Raw genomic sequence first — 14,412 nt, forward strand, 5'->3', positions numbered from 1 at the left:
AGCGATCCTGCCATGAGGTGCTTGAGCAGACATGCAGTGGCTTAAATCTATGCTTGTCAACATTCTTTTTCTGGTGGGATCTGTTTAAGGCTTCTGTCATCATGTGATGTAAGTTTTCATTTCCTAAGTCATAAATAATTCTTAGAACAAAAATGATAATGCTACTTGATATTCACTTGAGACAGCTTTTCTTACCTGTGGTGAAGATCTGCATTTAATGGCTGTTTTTGTGTTTATAGATTTAAAAATGGCTGTGTTCCTTCTCTTCAGCCACAAACTGGAACATATATTAAACATAAGATAGGACAGTTTAAATTGTCCCTGCCTGTTATCTCGCTGACTTCCTTGTTTGGAACTACACTGGAGGCTATTCTGATAGAATGGAATTGCTTTCTCCACCTCCGCCCTGCCCTCCAGTTGCTATGTTTAAATTGTTCTGTTTTACAGGCCTCAGAATCTCTTGTTTCTAATGGGAAAGCGGCTCTCCAGCGCAGTGCTGAATTTCTAAAAGAAGGCAATAGCCTGAGCAGAAAGCATGGAGGTCAGTTTCCAGCTTGGACTGTGTTGATATCGGAGTGATTGTGGACACATCTCTGAACATACTTCCAGAACATTCATCTTTCCTGGAGCAATTTGAAGCTTAACATTTCTTTGTCACAATAATATTCCAGTTTCCTATCATAGATACATCATATAATTTTTATTTTAGTGATATCTCATTTAATGTGCAGTCCCCTCCAATCTTCCATAGACTCGATAATCCTTCCGTGAGAACCAAAATCTCTACTCGCTGCTTTAGTGCCTGAGCCCTGGCTGTTCTTCATAGCGTTTGTCAGGTTATCTGTGATTTCATGTGCTTCTCTATTCATCTCTCAGGGTTTCACAGTTTCTTGAAGAGATGTATTATGGTTTTTTTTTTTTTTTTTTGCGGTACGTGGGCCTCTCACTGCTGTGGCCTCTCCCGCCGCGGAGCATAGGCTCCGGACGCGCAGGCTTAGCGGCCATGGCTCATGGGCCCAGCCGCTCCGTGGCATGCGGGATCTTCCCGGACCAGGGCACGAACCCATGTCCCCTGCATCAGCAGGTGGACTCTCAACCACTGCGCCACCACGGAAGCCCAAGATGTATTATGTTTGATTCCTCTTGTGTCTTCTTCATAGGGCTAATGTAATGTTAGACTCGTGATAGGTTCTTATTAAATAATTACTGAATTAAATCATTATTGATTTATCTATTTAAAAAAATACCTATGCAGTTTCATTTTTCCCAAGAGTTTCAGTAAGCAGTTTTGGCATATGTAAGAGTTATCCAATAAGCATAACACAAAATGGCAGAGGAATCTGTTGTGTAAGAGAAACATACAAGTTTTATAACGTATAGTGTACCTGTCACCTTAATATACTCTAATACAACAAAAATATTGTCTTTTCCTATGGGAGTAAATGGTGGGCCATAAACAAGGCTCATACCCCTTAGACTACTTCCATGTCCAGTCCTGGACCCTTCCACAGCCAAGGGCTTGGATAGGTGCATATTTTTTGTTTCTTTGTGAGTGGCACAATTTAGAATTTATGTTCATCTCAAAATATAAAAAGTCCCTAATTCTCAATCATAAAGCTTTAAACACAAACTCTAGCATCGCTGCTGATGGGCGGTAGCTTTAGTTTACATAACTAAAGGTGTTTTGTAGGCCTCAAAATAGTGAACTTTCTGGCAATTAAAATTTTATGCAGAACCATCATGTTCATCGTGGATTTTATCAATAATTTATTTTTTAACCAGGTGTTCAGAATCCAAATGTGATTGTGTATTATGAACAGCAATTTTAAAAGTAAAAGCTTTGATCCAACAGCTTTGATCAAACATGAAGGAGGACGAGTTGAGTGCCTATTGGGTGGTCAGAAGGGAGCAGGAAAGTAGGGGAGGGACCCTGGCTGAGAAGCAGGTGGGGGACTGAGAAGAAGATTCCAGAGCAGGAGCCCATGTTTGGGGTCTTACAACCTAGGGGACAAAGGTGGCCAGGACTTGGGTGTGGATAGGAAGTTAGTAAGTCTGATTAAGACTGAGTGACTTAAACACGGCTTTTCACCCTAGAGCTCTAATTAAATTGGACACGAATTTAGGAAGAAATGTTAGTGCGAAGGGAAACAAAGTAGAAAAGATGATCAAGTAAGCCCCAAAACACACAATTTTTATAATGAGTGGTGGTAAGTCTTGCTGGAAAAACTTTCAATATTTGGGGTCTCTGTAGAAAGCTGCTGATTTTATCGATGGGTCAGGAATGATAAAGCTCTCATCTAGGCAACTTTTTAGGACTAGCCTAAAAGGGAACACTTTTTCCCCTTTGAATAGGTATCGCGTTGGAACTCAGTGAATTGAAAAATACTGCAAAGAGATTTCAAGAGAATGCTGATAAAATTACTAAGCAGACCAAGGAATCACTTTTGATACTTAGAGCAATTCCTGAAGGTAAGTGGAAGGGGGGTTCTTGATTCAATTAATATCTTCTCATTGCAAAACCCTTACACATGAGTGTGAGGAAGACCTGCCTCAAGTCTGATGGAGACCCCTCACCCGAAATGAGGCCAAGATTGGTAGAGGAATATGGTTTGGAAGTGAAGATCATTATGTTTTTTATAACATCAGAACACCTGCATTGAAGTAGTAGAATTATACCTGAAAAACAAAAGCCTTAGATTCTTTATGCTACCGTATTAATTGCTTACTTTTAAAATGGGCCTGAGATGAAAGAAGGGCCATTCAAAGAAGCAAGGAGGTAAAGAAGCTGGAATGTTCCTGCTTTAGGGGGAAATGCTAGATTCATTACAAATGTGGGAAATTAGAGAATTCTTGCTTGGAAATTAAAGAAATCTTCCTTTGTGAGGCGATAAGCATTCTAAAATAGATCACTTGAATACTGATGGTTTGGAAATGCAGTGTTCATTAAAATTTTTAATAGGTTAACTTTTTAAAAGTATAACAGGCGAGTTGTGCTGCAGTGATTTATTTTACACTCCTTCAACCTTTTCTTTTTTTTATAAGATTATTTTAAAAGTCTTATAAGATAGCCAAACATCTCCAAAGTTCTTCCGTCTGCTGGTTCATCTTATAAGCATGAAAGTTACCGTGGGGAGCTGGACTTGCGGCGCTTTGGACTGACTTAAATCAATGGAACATTTTCTGATATGGAAATTTCTTTTGCTCTTATTTATCTGTTTTTAAGGATACATGGTGTATGTTGATCAAGCACTCAAAAATAACTTTTTATTTGGAAGCAATTTCCAACTTGCCAAAAAAGTTGCAAGAAGAGTAAAAAAAGAACACCTGCATACCCTTCATCCAGCTTCTTCTAGTGTTAATCTTTGCCCCGTTTGTGATTAAACACTTTAAAAATGAATACGAGTGCCTTTAAAAAAACCCATCCCCCAGATTTTCTAGAATAACTGAATTCCACTTTATCTTTAGTGACCGTTTAGTTTTTACTGCACTGTTATTTCCAGCAGCCAGTTGATGTTGTGGGCAGGTACACTTCCTCTAGCCTAGGATACTTCCATGTCGCTTACAGATTTAAATTCCCAAACCTTCTTATCTAGACGCAGAATGATTTGGAGATGGCGTTAATGACCATGAGAAGGGAGTGATAGGAAAGGGACCAAAGAAAGAAGTTTAGAATATTAACATGTAAGACGCTGAGCACATGGCATCTCATTGTGTATTGAAATCATATTTCAGTACAGAGGGTTGTCATCAAAAATATTTCGTTCATCCATAAAAGGAAGCAGTAGAGCGTATGATATGCAGCCTTAATATTGCCATTAAAAACAGAAGCCCCCTTTTGTGTTCAACAACCAGCAAAAAATTCTGTAACATGTGTCTATGTGAAATTACATTTGTTGTGGGTTTTTGGTTTTCTCTGTGTATAACCACCAGAGTGCATGCTTGCGTATAAATTTATTTCAGGTGTCAGAGACAAAGGCGCCAAAATCAAAGAGCTGGCCACATCTGCAAATCAGAGCGCTACGAGCACTCTAAAGAACATCGTGGGATTGGGCCAGAAGCTGTTGAATACGTCCACTGACCTGTCCAGGGTTAATGCCACGTTACGAGAAGCAGAAGAACTCCTCCGTGACTCCTCAGTGACCAGTAGGTCGTGGTCTCCCCTCCCATTAAGGAAGTCTGCGTCGAGCCGTTTGAGTTTGCCAAGGGCACAGTGGTGCCTTGTTCACAAACAGCAGTCCTAAAAAATAAAAATGCACCAACATCTGGATTTGCACTTACAAAAAAAGAAGGGCCTTGATGCCTTGTGCTGGTGCATTTTTCATATATTTACCAAAATGCCAAGGATTTGATTATTAAGATATTCTGGTTTATCCAGTGCATTAATAATGACCAATTCATTTCTCTCGTTTCCTCCCTCCTGCCAACTTTCTCGCCACCTCATATTTTAGCTTTGTTGGCTGGAAGAAAAGTCAAAGATGTGGAAACACAAGCGAACCTTTTATTTGATCGGCTGAAGCCTTTGAAGATGTTAGAAGAGAACCTGAGCAGAAACCTATCAGAAATCAAACTGCTGATCAGCCAGGCCCGGAAGCAAGCAGCGTCTGTGAGTGCCCAGCACCCCTGCACCTGAGGCTCCTGGAACTGCAAGTCCCAGAGGCCTCCTGTGCAAAGGGCCTTCGGCCACACTTTCTACTAACCAGCTCTCAGTAACCCCTGATTCCTCACAGCCTTGTCTCCAAGTATATTTAAAGCCGTGTTTTATATATATTTACCTAAGTATATTTAAGTCTATTTAATTAGTCTCATTTTCTTTGAGTCTTGCTTTTTTCGATGTGTTTCAGAATGTTGTTAGCAAAGAGATCTCTGTGTCCTTATGGACATTTATCATCGTGGCCTAGATTTATAGATCTGCACCAATTAGCTAGATGGTGCAGAACACGTTAGGCCTGAGCGTCAGCATCCCTGTAAGTCTCACTGGTTGCGTATGGTGCTATTTCCATCATTTTACCAACTTAGCGTTCATAATCCAAGTACTCTTCAGAAGGTTCATGCAGTGTGGGCCTCCCCTCTGTGATTCTGACAAAACAGCTTGAACTGCATGAATGCTGCACAAATCCAGGTCACTAACTGCGTAAAACACACAATTTGAGAGACTGCTTCCTGGTCATCCTCGGCACGTGGCATTGGCTGTGCGCCAAAGGAGAGGCATTTCAGGGAAATAAGACTTGAGAGAATATCATTTGTCTTGATCCTGGGGACCTGTAGACAATAGATGTGACCTCTGGTCTAAAGAGTATCTTCCTGAAGTTTCTAGCCAAGAAAAAGGAGCTCTGGATTCTTTGATCCCTGAGTGACTTCACTTTGGGAAAAGGGCTGTAGGTTTACAAGAGCTCTGGTTTCCATCTGTTTTAGTTCCAGTCACCAAATAAATGTAAACCCGATGGATGGTTCCAAGTGCTCTGGTTAATGTAAACTTATAATCTTGAAGGTTAATACAAGGATTATATGCAAGTAATTACTTATCAGAGAAATATGTAAGTGAAATAATTGCTCTATAAATATTTGCTGAGTAAGTAGATCAACCCTCCATTTATTCCATACATGATCATCAAATGTCCTGTGTCAGGTATAAGATTCCAAGGTGATTTGGATAAGCTCCTTGTCTTTAAGGAATTAAATCTCACATGATAGAGTTCCCAACATAAAATTCCCTTTTAAAACCTGACTGACTTTTCCACATTAAAATATTTTACCAAATAAAATAAGTTTCAGCATCATCTGACTTTCACCTTGTGAGACACGAAGCATTGTGCATCATCCAGAGAGGAAACCTGCTAGCAGTGACGATCTGGAACAGAATAGCACCCACCGTTCAGCGCCAGGCGTGCTGCCACCGTGTGGCCCTACATGATTTTTAGGCACTTAGGGACACTTCCGTTTTCCTTCTACAGATCAAAGTTGCTGTGTCTGCAGACAGAGACTGTATCCGGGCCTACCAGCCTCAGATTTCTTCTACCAACTATAACAGCTTAACACTAAATGTGAAGACAAGCGAACCTGACAACCTTCTCTTCTACCTGGGGAGTAGCATCAGTGTGAGTATGACCCGCAAAAGCAACGCTGAGTCTCTTAGGGACAGAGTATATTTTCTGAATCGGTTAAAAAAAAATAGGGCCTTTGTGAAATCACTAATTCTTCTATGAGAACTAATCTTTTGCTAAACTGGTAACATTAGATTAAAAATAATCAAACTATAGAACTGAATGCCCGTGAGGAGAAGAGTGGCATTTATGAAAAGTACCTCCCTCTGCCATCTTAACTGTGAGCTGTGGGACAGAGCTTTTCTTAATGTCTCCTGTGACCTCCGAAGCCACGGAGTTATGCTTTGGGTCTGTGGACATTGGCCGCTGTTACCAGGAGTGGAGGTGTGCACCACAAGGGGCATATCAGAATTGCCAAGCTTCCCCCCAGGCTATTCCACCCAGCGAGACTCCCAGGGTTCCCAGAGGGCATGTCCCCTATGGAAGACTACTGATTCATTTGACTGTGTCATTGGGAACAGGTCAGAGCCCTTGGGTATGTTAGGGCAGAAAATATTAGCAAGCGCAAATGCCATCGAGATGTCTTCTTAAGATACAAGGTGCAAAGCACAGGTCAGTCCGTGATGTACGATTTCATGGCTCCTGTCTCGCTGTACATCTCACGTTCGTGCATTGCCTTCTCAGACCAGGCAAACAAACAAGTGCAATGCCTCCCCTCATGACCCCGGTAGAGGCTGGTAACCCCCAGCAAGTTTTCTTGGAGAACTTCATGGGAGGCTTCATGGAGGGCTATGCTGGGCAAGGGTGGTGGGCACTGATGGCCAACGGTGGCCACCATCTCCAGTACCAATACTCCAGGTCATGCTCCAGCTCCAGGGAGGGGAGCATTTAAAGACAAAAGACGATCTTTTTTGTTTTCTACTTAAAAAAAATTTTTAAAGTAGAGAAAATGCTGTAAGAATCATCTTTTAAAGTGTTTTGGTGGTCATGCACACAGTCTGGCGTGTGAACTCATCCCAACTCATGCCCTGCACCCCAGGCTGACTTCCTGGCAGTGGAGATGCGGCGAGGGAAAGTGGCCTTCCTCTGGGATTTGGGCTCCGGGTCCACACGTTTGGAATTTCCAGACTTCCCGATTGATGACAGCAAATGGCACAGTATCTGTGTAACCAGGTAGCAGAGAAAGTTCTCTCTGAGCATCTCGCATCTTATAAGTAATTACATGTTTGTAACATCATATAACTGTCTTCGAAATTTCTGGGAAGTCAGTGAAAGGATACTTGGTTTAGATTATAGAAATAATTTTTTTCATTATTACAGAAGAAATAAAGTTTGTTAGCAAAACCAACAATCAGAAGAAAAAAGTTAAAAGTTTATGTTGCCTTTAGAATGTTAGGTCCAAGTCTGAGGCAGCCAACCCAGTAAAATGTTTGCGCCCCAGCAGAGGGGAGTAAAGTGCAGCGTGGTGGAGATGCCACGTGGCTGGCAGTGGTACAAGTGGGACAGAAGATGAGGGTACAAGTGGGGGATGCGTTTTCTCAAAATTCAGGCACGAAGCAAAATTCTTCCTTTTAAAGCCCCTCTCCAGAGGCAACTGCTGTTAAGTGGCTGTAGGTATAGCTTTCTTTTCACTTTTCTGTAATATCACAGTTGGTTGGTGATGGTGTGTTATTGGAAATTTCTGATTTTTACTTTGTTATTTGAAAAAATAGGGTAATGATAAAGGCAGTAGACCGTTCCAAATATATTTAGTTCATTATCTGAAACTATTTTAAGCAAGGAGGTAACATGATGGAATTTATGTTTTTTGTTTTTTTTTTTTTTGCGGTACGCGGGCCTCTCACTGTTGTGGTGGCCTCTCCCGTTGCGGAGCACAGGCTCCGGACGCACAGGCTCAGCGGCCACGGCTCACGGGCCCAGCCGCTCCGCGGCATGTGGGATCCTCCTGGACCGGGGCACGAACCCGTGTCCCCTGCATCGGCAGGCGGACCCTCAACCACTGCGCCACCAGGGAAGCCCTGGAATTTATGTTTTAAGAAGAAATACTCCACAAGATTTTGGAGTGCAAACTAGGGGCAGGATGGGCAAGACTGGAAGCAGGGAGACCAGTTGGAGACATGGGCAGAAGCAGGTGGAGGCTGTGTGTGAAACAGATGTGTGTGTATGTGGACCAACTTGCAATTCTGCAGGTGCTCTTTTTGCAATTCTGTGACCCTTAGGTTTGGAAACATTGGTTCGGTGAGTGTAAAGGAAATGAGCGCATCTCAAAAGCCACCACCAAAAACAAGTAAATCCCCTGGAACAGCTAATGTTCTGGATGTAAACAATTCAACACTAATGTTTGTTGGAGGGCTTGGAGGACAGATCAAGGTAACCTTCTGAACGTTCATCTTAACAGTGCTGATTGGCTGATTTTACCAACGTAGAAAATGAATATGTTTAAATTTTTGAAAATATTCTAGGCAGATGAAGATTTTCCTGCTTCTGTTATTTTGTTTAAGGACAGTTCATCTGCAGAGTTGGGTTGGTTTTGTAAAGGATCATGCTTAATAGATAGCATAATGGAAAAGAAGCCAGTGGTTCATTTTATTATTTGGTTTTTTTCCCCAATAATAAAAGAGGAAACTCAATATTCCACATGAATTTCTGTAAACTCCCTTTATCTCTATTCTGACTCTAGTGGTGGACTAATACTAATTAGCAGTGAGCAAAGGAGCCCATCGTATATTTTATTACATCAGTTATCCTCTCACCCAATAAAGTTCACTCACCTGGACTTGGTTCAGTGCTCTGAAATGAGAGTAAGGGTCCCAGTTCCCGGCAGGCCCTCACCACTGACCACATTCTCTGGGTCTCTTTCCTCATTAGTTAAAGGGCCTTCTCTCCAGTGACCCTAGTAACTGACCTGACCTTTGAGATCTTGTCCTGCTGTGTTGATTCTAGGATTCCAATTCATAATTGGAAGGAAGTTCAGTGATTACAGACTGGTCATTTTCCTGGATGTTGTTTTCTCAAAATTTGGATCTGTTAGATTTGAGCTCCCAAGGAGGAGTTTTGTGCACTTAGAGAATATATTTCTTTTCAACAAATATACTTGGATTATGTTTGTTTGTTTGTTTACATTAGAAGTCTCCTGCTGTGAAGGTTACTCATTTTAAAGGCTGCATGGGAGAGGCCTTCTTGAATGGACAGTCGATCGGCCTATGGAACTATATTGAAAGGGAGGGAAAGTGCCACGGCTGCTTTGGAAGGTAACGTGCCCCATGAGTAACACATAAGATGCTAACATGCACGGTCACAGTGTCCCGGGAGGAGGTTAGAGTTGCAGCATTTCCCAAACTCATTTGACCCTGATCTCTTTTTAAAAAGGAGCATTCCAGAGCTGTTTATGTTCCATAGAACATACTTCGCAAGTGCTGAAGTAGACACAAACAGGTGCTTTATGTCTACATTTGTAAATGGATTAAAACTGTCTTCATTTTAGATAAGTGCCCCTACCTACTAGCCAAAAACTTTAGCTCAGTGAGTTAATAAACTACTTCTAGCAACGGAATCCATTTGAGCGGGCCAGTAATTAGAATTCATTGCGCTTTTTACCTTTGTGTGTAATTTTCCATTATTAAATCATTAGCATGGTCCATTGATGTCCTTTAGATTTAAAAACTTTTTTTCTTAATATAATCATTTACCTTTAACTTTGATTTATATTATCAAGTAAGCTAACTGATTTTTTTTTATTCTTCTTTGAATATACTTACACTTCTCTAACATGGTGTCAGCATATGTTTATAATTATGAACAATCTCTCAGATCCTTCAAGGATAGTATAAAATAAACCATTGATTCTAACAGTTCACATGTAAATATGGGAAAAAAACTTCCATTTAGTCAACAGGCCTTTATTCTTTTTTTTTTTTTTTTGCGGTACGCGGGCCTCTCACTGTTGTGGCCTCTCCCGTTGCAGAGCACAGGCTCTGGACACGCAGGCTCAGCGGCCATGGCTCACGGGCACAGCCGCTCTGCGGCATGTGGGATCCTCCCAGACCGGGGCACGAACCCGTGTCCCCTGCATCGGCAGGCGGACTCTCAACCACTGCGCCACCAAGGAAGCCCAGGCCTTTATTCTTGTGTTAGTTTTGAGAGGCTGTTGCAATAGAGCATTGGCTGCATGGCTGACCTTGACCGGACAGTCATCTGTTTCTGGGCCCTCTGCTCGGTACTGGTGATGGCAACATCAGTCACCCAAGCTTATCTCCTTCAATGTCTCATGGTCTACGGAAAATTACCTAAAATACTTTTTTGTGGTAACATAAAAAAGAGCTCTGCGCTGTAGGGGCGATGGTAGGTAGAGTATCCTGGGCGTGGGGCCCGAGTGATGCCTCCTCACTCACGGGACAGCTGCACGGAGTCTGACAGGTCCCCATCTCATGGGTGCCAGCTTGGATCAGAGCAGTCTAGTCATTCTTCCAGGGTCACGGGGCTGAGAGCTGGGAGGGAGGGCGTCTGCCCGGTTCTCCCGACCGCAGCGCTCCCCCCGGCCTCCCATAAATGCTGGGCGCTGGAGGAGAGCCAGCCATGAAGTGCTGTGGCAGACCCTTTGTCATTTGTCCCGGCCTCTTACCCAGGCAGGGGCCTGGAGCTGCCTTCCTGAGGCCCAGCTGGGGAAAGGCATATGGGCCTCATGGTTATAGAACGGAAGTCTGACCCACAGGGGACGAGCCCCAGAAATGTGCCGCTGACCCGAGGGATGTGAGCCTTCTCAGGAGAATCGCATTCAGTCATCATTTCCTTTGCATTCATCCCTCTTGGTGGCCACCTGACTGGGGCAGGCCCTGCTGAAGGGGAGAAGCCAGAAGCAAAGACTCAACCTTCCTGAGAACAGAGAACTCCTGAGTTCTGGGGAGGGAGAGGGCAGACGGATTTCTGGAATTTCGTTTGAAACCTGGCTTTGCATTTTCTTGTGTGTGTTCTTGGGCAAGAACTTAATCTTTGAGGCTCAGCTTTTAATAGGCAAAACGGGACCCCACTAGGACCTCTGAACACAGTACAATTCTCAGAGCTAAACCAGAGTGAACATTTGCTATGTACCAGGCACCGTTTAAAGAACTTTACATGTATTAAATCATGTATAGCTCTTCCAGAGAGGTTCTAGTGTTACCCCTATTTTACAAATGAAGGAAATGAGACACAGAGGGGTTAGGTAACTTCTCTGAGGTTACACAGCTAGTAAGTTGGGGAGCTGGGATTTGAACCCTAGCAATCTGGTTCTGGAGTGTGTGTCCTTAGCTACATGAAACCGGTTGCCAAAAGATAAAGCAATGGGACATGCTTCTAGGAGGCCAAAGTTTTAAGGATTAAATAATTGAGAATTAGGCCACAGTTTGTTTATGCAGAGTGCATTTCCTTAAAGTTATACTTCCTTATAAGAGATCTCAAGACGGAAATTTTTAGAAAAAGCAGGACTGTAGAAAGCTATAAATTTGAAACCTCAGGTTTTACAAAGCACTGCTACATTTTGTTTTGTTAATGGAAACAATTTCACTGTTGGGTTATTCTGTTCCTGCTTGGAGATGTGACACAGAGTGGTTATTGCACCTTCAGCTGGGAAAAATGCAAATTCTTACCCCAAAACACCCTAATCTAATTCACTTTCAAGCCCTATGACATTCCAGAAAAGTACTTTTTGAACATAAGAATATGTTCTAAGTACTTTGTACCTGAAGAGTGAATCAAGTCAGCTTTTTGAGACGTTGGGAAAACTGGAAAACACGTATCTAAGAAGTGCTGGGGTCCATGGTATGTAACTGCTGTAAGCTCACCCTGCAGATTTTTGAGATTCTTTTTTGTCAATGGTATTTTTGCAAACTGATCCTTTTGGCACATTGGTACATATTTGTTTTCCATCATTAGTCCAGTTTAGTTGAATTAGTTAAAAACGAGCATAAGGTGATACATGCCAGTAAAAAATTTATTCTGAAAGTGCTGGAATTAAGAAAGGACATTAAAGGAAACTAGACATTAAGGGACATCAAAGTCACATAAGAGAATTAGAACAAATGAAAATCTAGTCACTAAGTAGAACTACTTATAGCAGTAATCCATCCTTTGAGGGAATTTCTTTTTACTACAGTGAACACTGCCCATGTTAACTTTCATTTCCTTACAAGGCAACTGGGTGCTTGTCTCGCATGATCTCATGGGGAGCATATTTTAAGATATTATGACTTACACTTGTTATCAAATTATGGAAATAAATGCTCTATCACGACTTTTGTGAGGAAGAACTCAGTAGAAGTATCATGTATTCTATTTAACTGCCTTCCTAAGAACGGATTGTATTTCACCTTCTGTCCTTGCAGCCCCCAAAATGAAGGTGCTTCCTTCCATTTTGATGGGAGTGGGTATTCTGTCGTGGAGAAGATGCTCCGGGCTACTGTGACGCAGATAATTATGCTTTTTAGTACCTTTTCACCTAATGGGCTGCTTCTCTACCTGGCTTCAAATGGCACCGTAAGAGTCTGTGGGGCCCTGCACCCTACTGTGTGTATACAGTTGGATTGCTATGAGGATATTTATGTTTGATGATTGTTTTATGAGCACATGCTAGGATAATATATACGTATATATGCCATATCAGTCCCCCTTTTTAAATGATTTGTCAGTACAAAATTACTGAAGAATGTTTGGAAAATATAGAACCATATCAAGTAGAAAATAGCTTCCTATCATTATAAATATCAGTTGAACATTTATTATTAAATTTTGAGCTTGAATAAGACGTCTTGTTTTACTCACTCTGACCACCTTATTTGAATTCCATTGCAGGAAGTTCATGTTCTTATTTTTATCTTAAGTGCTGCTGATTTTTCTCAATCTTCTAGTTTTATTTTTAGGATTGGCCCAGTTGTCAATCTAAATGAAAAAAATAGAGATTCCACTTCTCTTCCTGCATTGTAGATTTTGATGACCATGAGTTTATCTGACATATGTCTGTATATTATTCTAGAAAGCCTTTGTGGACACTTTTAATTTTGGACTGTTGGGCCAGATCCTGTTTTCTTAGTTTGACTGTAGGAGGTTTCCGCCATCCCTGACTTGAAGAGAAAGGAAATATTGTGATAATAATGGAGCCTTGGGTAACTTTTCTTTATTACAGAAAGACTTTTTATCCATCGACTTGGTCGACGGCAGAGTTAGAGTTACAGTTGACCTGGGTTCTGGGCCTCTTGCTCTTACTACTGACAGACGCTATAATAATGGAACCTGGTACAAAATTGCCTTCCAGCGAAACAGAAAGCAAGGTAAATGCACAGGTAGACGGACGGAATGCCGGTCGCCCTCATAGGAATAGAAATCTTTCCAAGGTCAGCAGTCTTTTTTTACTTTAGCTTTCTAGGTATGCTTAAATGATATTCTAATCAAAAGCCATTGTTTTCTTTGGAATACTGAGCACCAGGATTCACATTTTGCTGGAGGAATATTCTAATTCTCTGTCTATGGTTTCCAAATGCATTATTTAACGTTAAATGCTGAATTGGAGTCAAGGATAAAATTGATTCTGTTTTCTTTGACACACATACTGCTACCATTTAGCATGTATATTCTGGATTTATTGACTTTTGTAAAGAGGGTTTTCATTTGTCTTTTAACAGTCAAGAACATCCCCTGGTCAAATTTGCAGAATGTAAAAGAATATGTCTTTGTAAATGACCTTTGTTAGACGTCTGTGTTTACTTTATTGTAGAAAATGACTCATTTTCTTGTCTATTCCTCTTGATCTTCTCTAGGACTCCTAGCAGTTATTGATGCATATAACACCAGCTACAAAGAAACCAAGCAAGGGGAAACTCCAGGAGCATCTTCTGACCTCAATCGTCTAGATAAGGATCCAATTTATGTGGGTGGATTACCTAGGTCAAGAGTTGTAAGGTATGATATCACATTGCAGAATTTTCATGTCCCTAATTACCAACTGCCTTAGTTTCCGTAACAAAGTTCCACAGACTGGGCAGCCTAAACAACAGAAATGTGTTCTCTCACAGTTCTGGAGGCTACAGTTCCAAAATCAGGTGTCAGCAGGGCCACTTCCTTCTGAGGATTGTGAGAAAGAATCTGTTCCATGCTTCTCTCTGAGCTTCTGGTAGCTTCAGGCATTGCTCAGCTTGTAGGTGGCATTCTTTATCTGTGTGGACACGCTGTCTTCCCTCTGTGTGTGTCTCTCAGTGTCCAAATTTCCCCTTTTTATAAAGATACCAGTCATACTGCATTAGGACCTACCGTACTGACCTCACCTTAACTTGATTACAACTGTAAAGACCCTATTTTCAAATAAGGTCACATTCACAGGTACTGGGGGTTAGGATTTCAAAAT

The 14,412-nt window shown here is 41.7% G+C and overlaps 1 protein-coding gene across 1 annotated transcript in view; it reads left to right on the plus strand.

Moving 5' to 3' along the window:
- Window positions 1-14,412, plus strand: part of LAMA1 (laminin subunit alpha 1) — a 154,477-nt gene that overhangs the window by 112,749 nt on the left and 27,316 nt on the right. Inside the window, exons 41-51 of the mRNA XM_027088582.1 lie at window positions 448-541; window positions 2,353-2,469; window positions 3,961-4,143; window positions 4,449-4,603; window positions 5,952-6,095; window positions 7,081-7,214; window positions 8,261-8,411; window positions 9,168-9,292; window positions 12,401-12,551; window positions 13,198-13,342; window positions 13,829-13,970. Coding sequence (XP_026944383.1) covers window positions 448-541; window positions 2,353-2,469; window positions 3,961-4,143; window positions 4,449-4,603; window positions 5,952-6,095; window positions 7,081-7,214; window positions 8,261-8,411; window positions 9,168-9,292; window positions 12,401-12,551; window positions 13,198-13,342; window positions 13,829-13,970 — 1,541 coding nt within the window. The remainder of the gene's footprint in view (window positions 1-447; window positions 542-2,352; window positions 2,470-3,960; window positions 4,144-4,448; window positions 4,604-5,951; window positions 6,096-7,080; window positions 7,215-8,260; window positions 8,412-9,167; window positions 9,293-12,400; window positions 12,552-13,197; window positions 13,343-13,828; window positions 13,971-14,412) is intronic.

Source organism: Aethalodelphis obliquidens, unplaced genomic scaffold (assembly GCF_003676395.1).
Source record: "Aethalodelphis obliquidens isolate GAN/ISIS:26980383/991018 unplaced genomic scaffold, ASM367639v1 scaffold63, whole genome shotgun sequence".
NCBI lineage: Eukaryota > Metazoa > Chordata > Mammalia > Artiodactyla > Delphinidae > Aethalodelphis > Aethalodelphis obliquidens.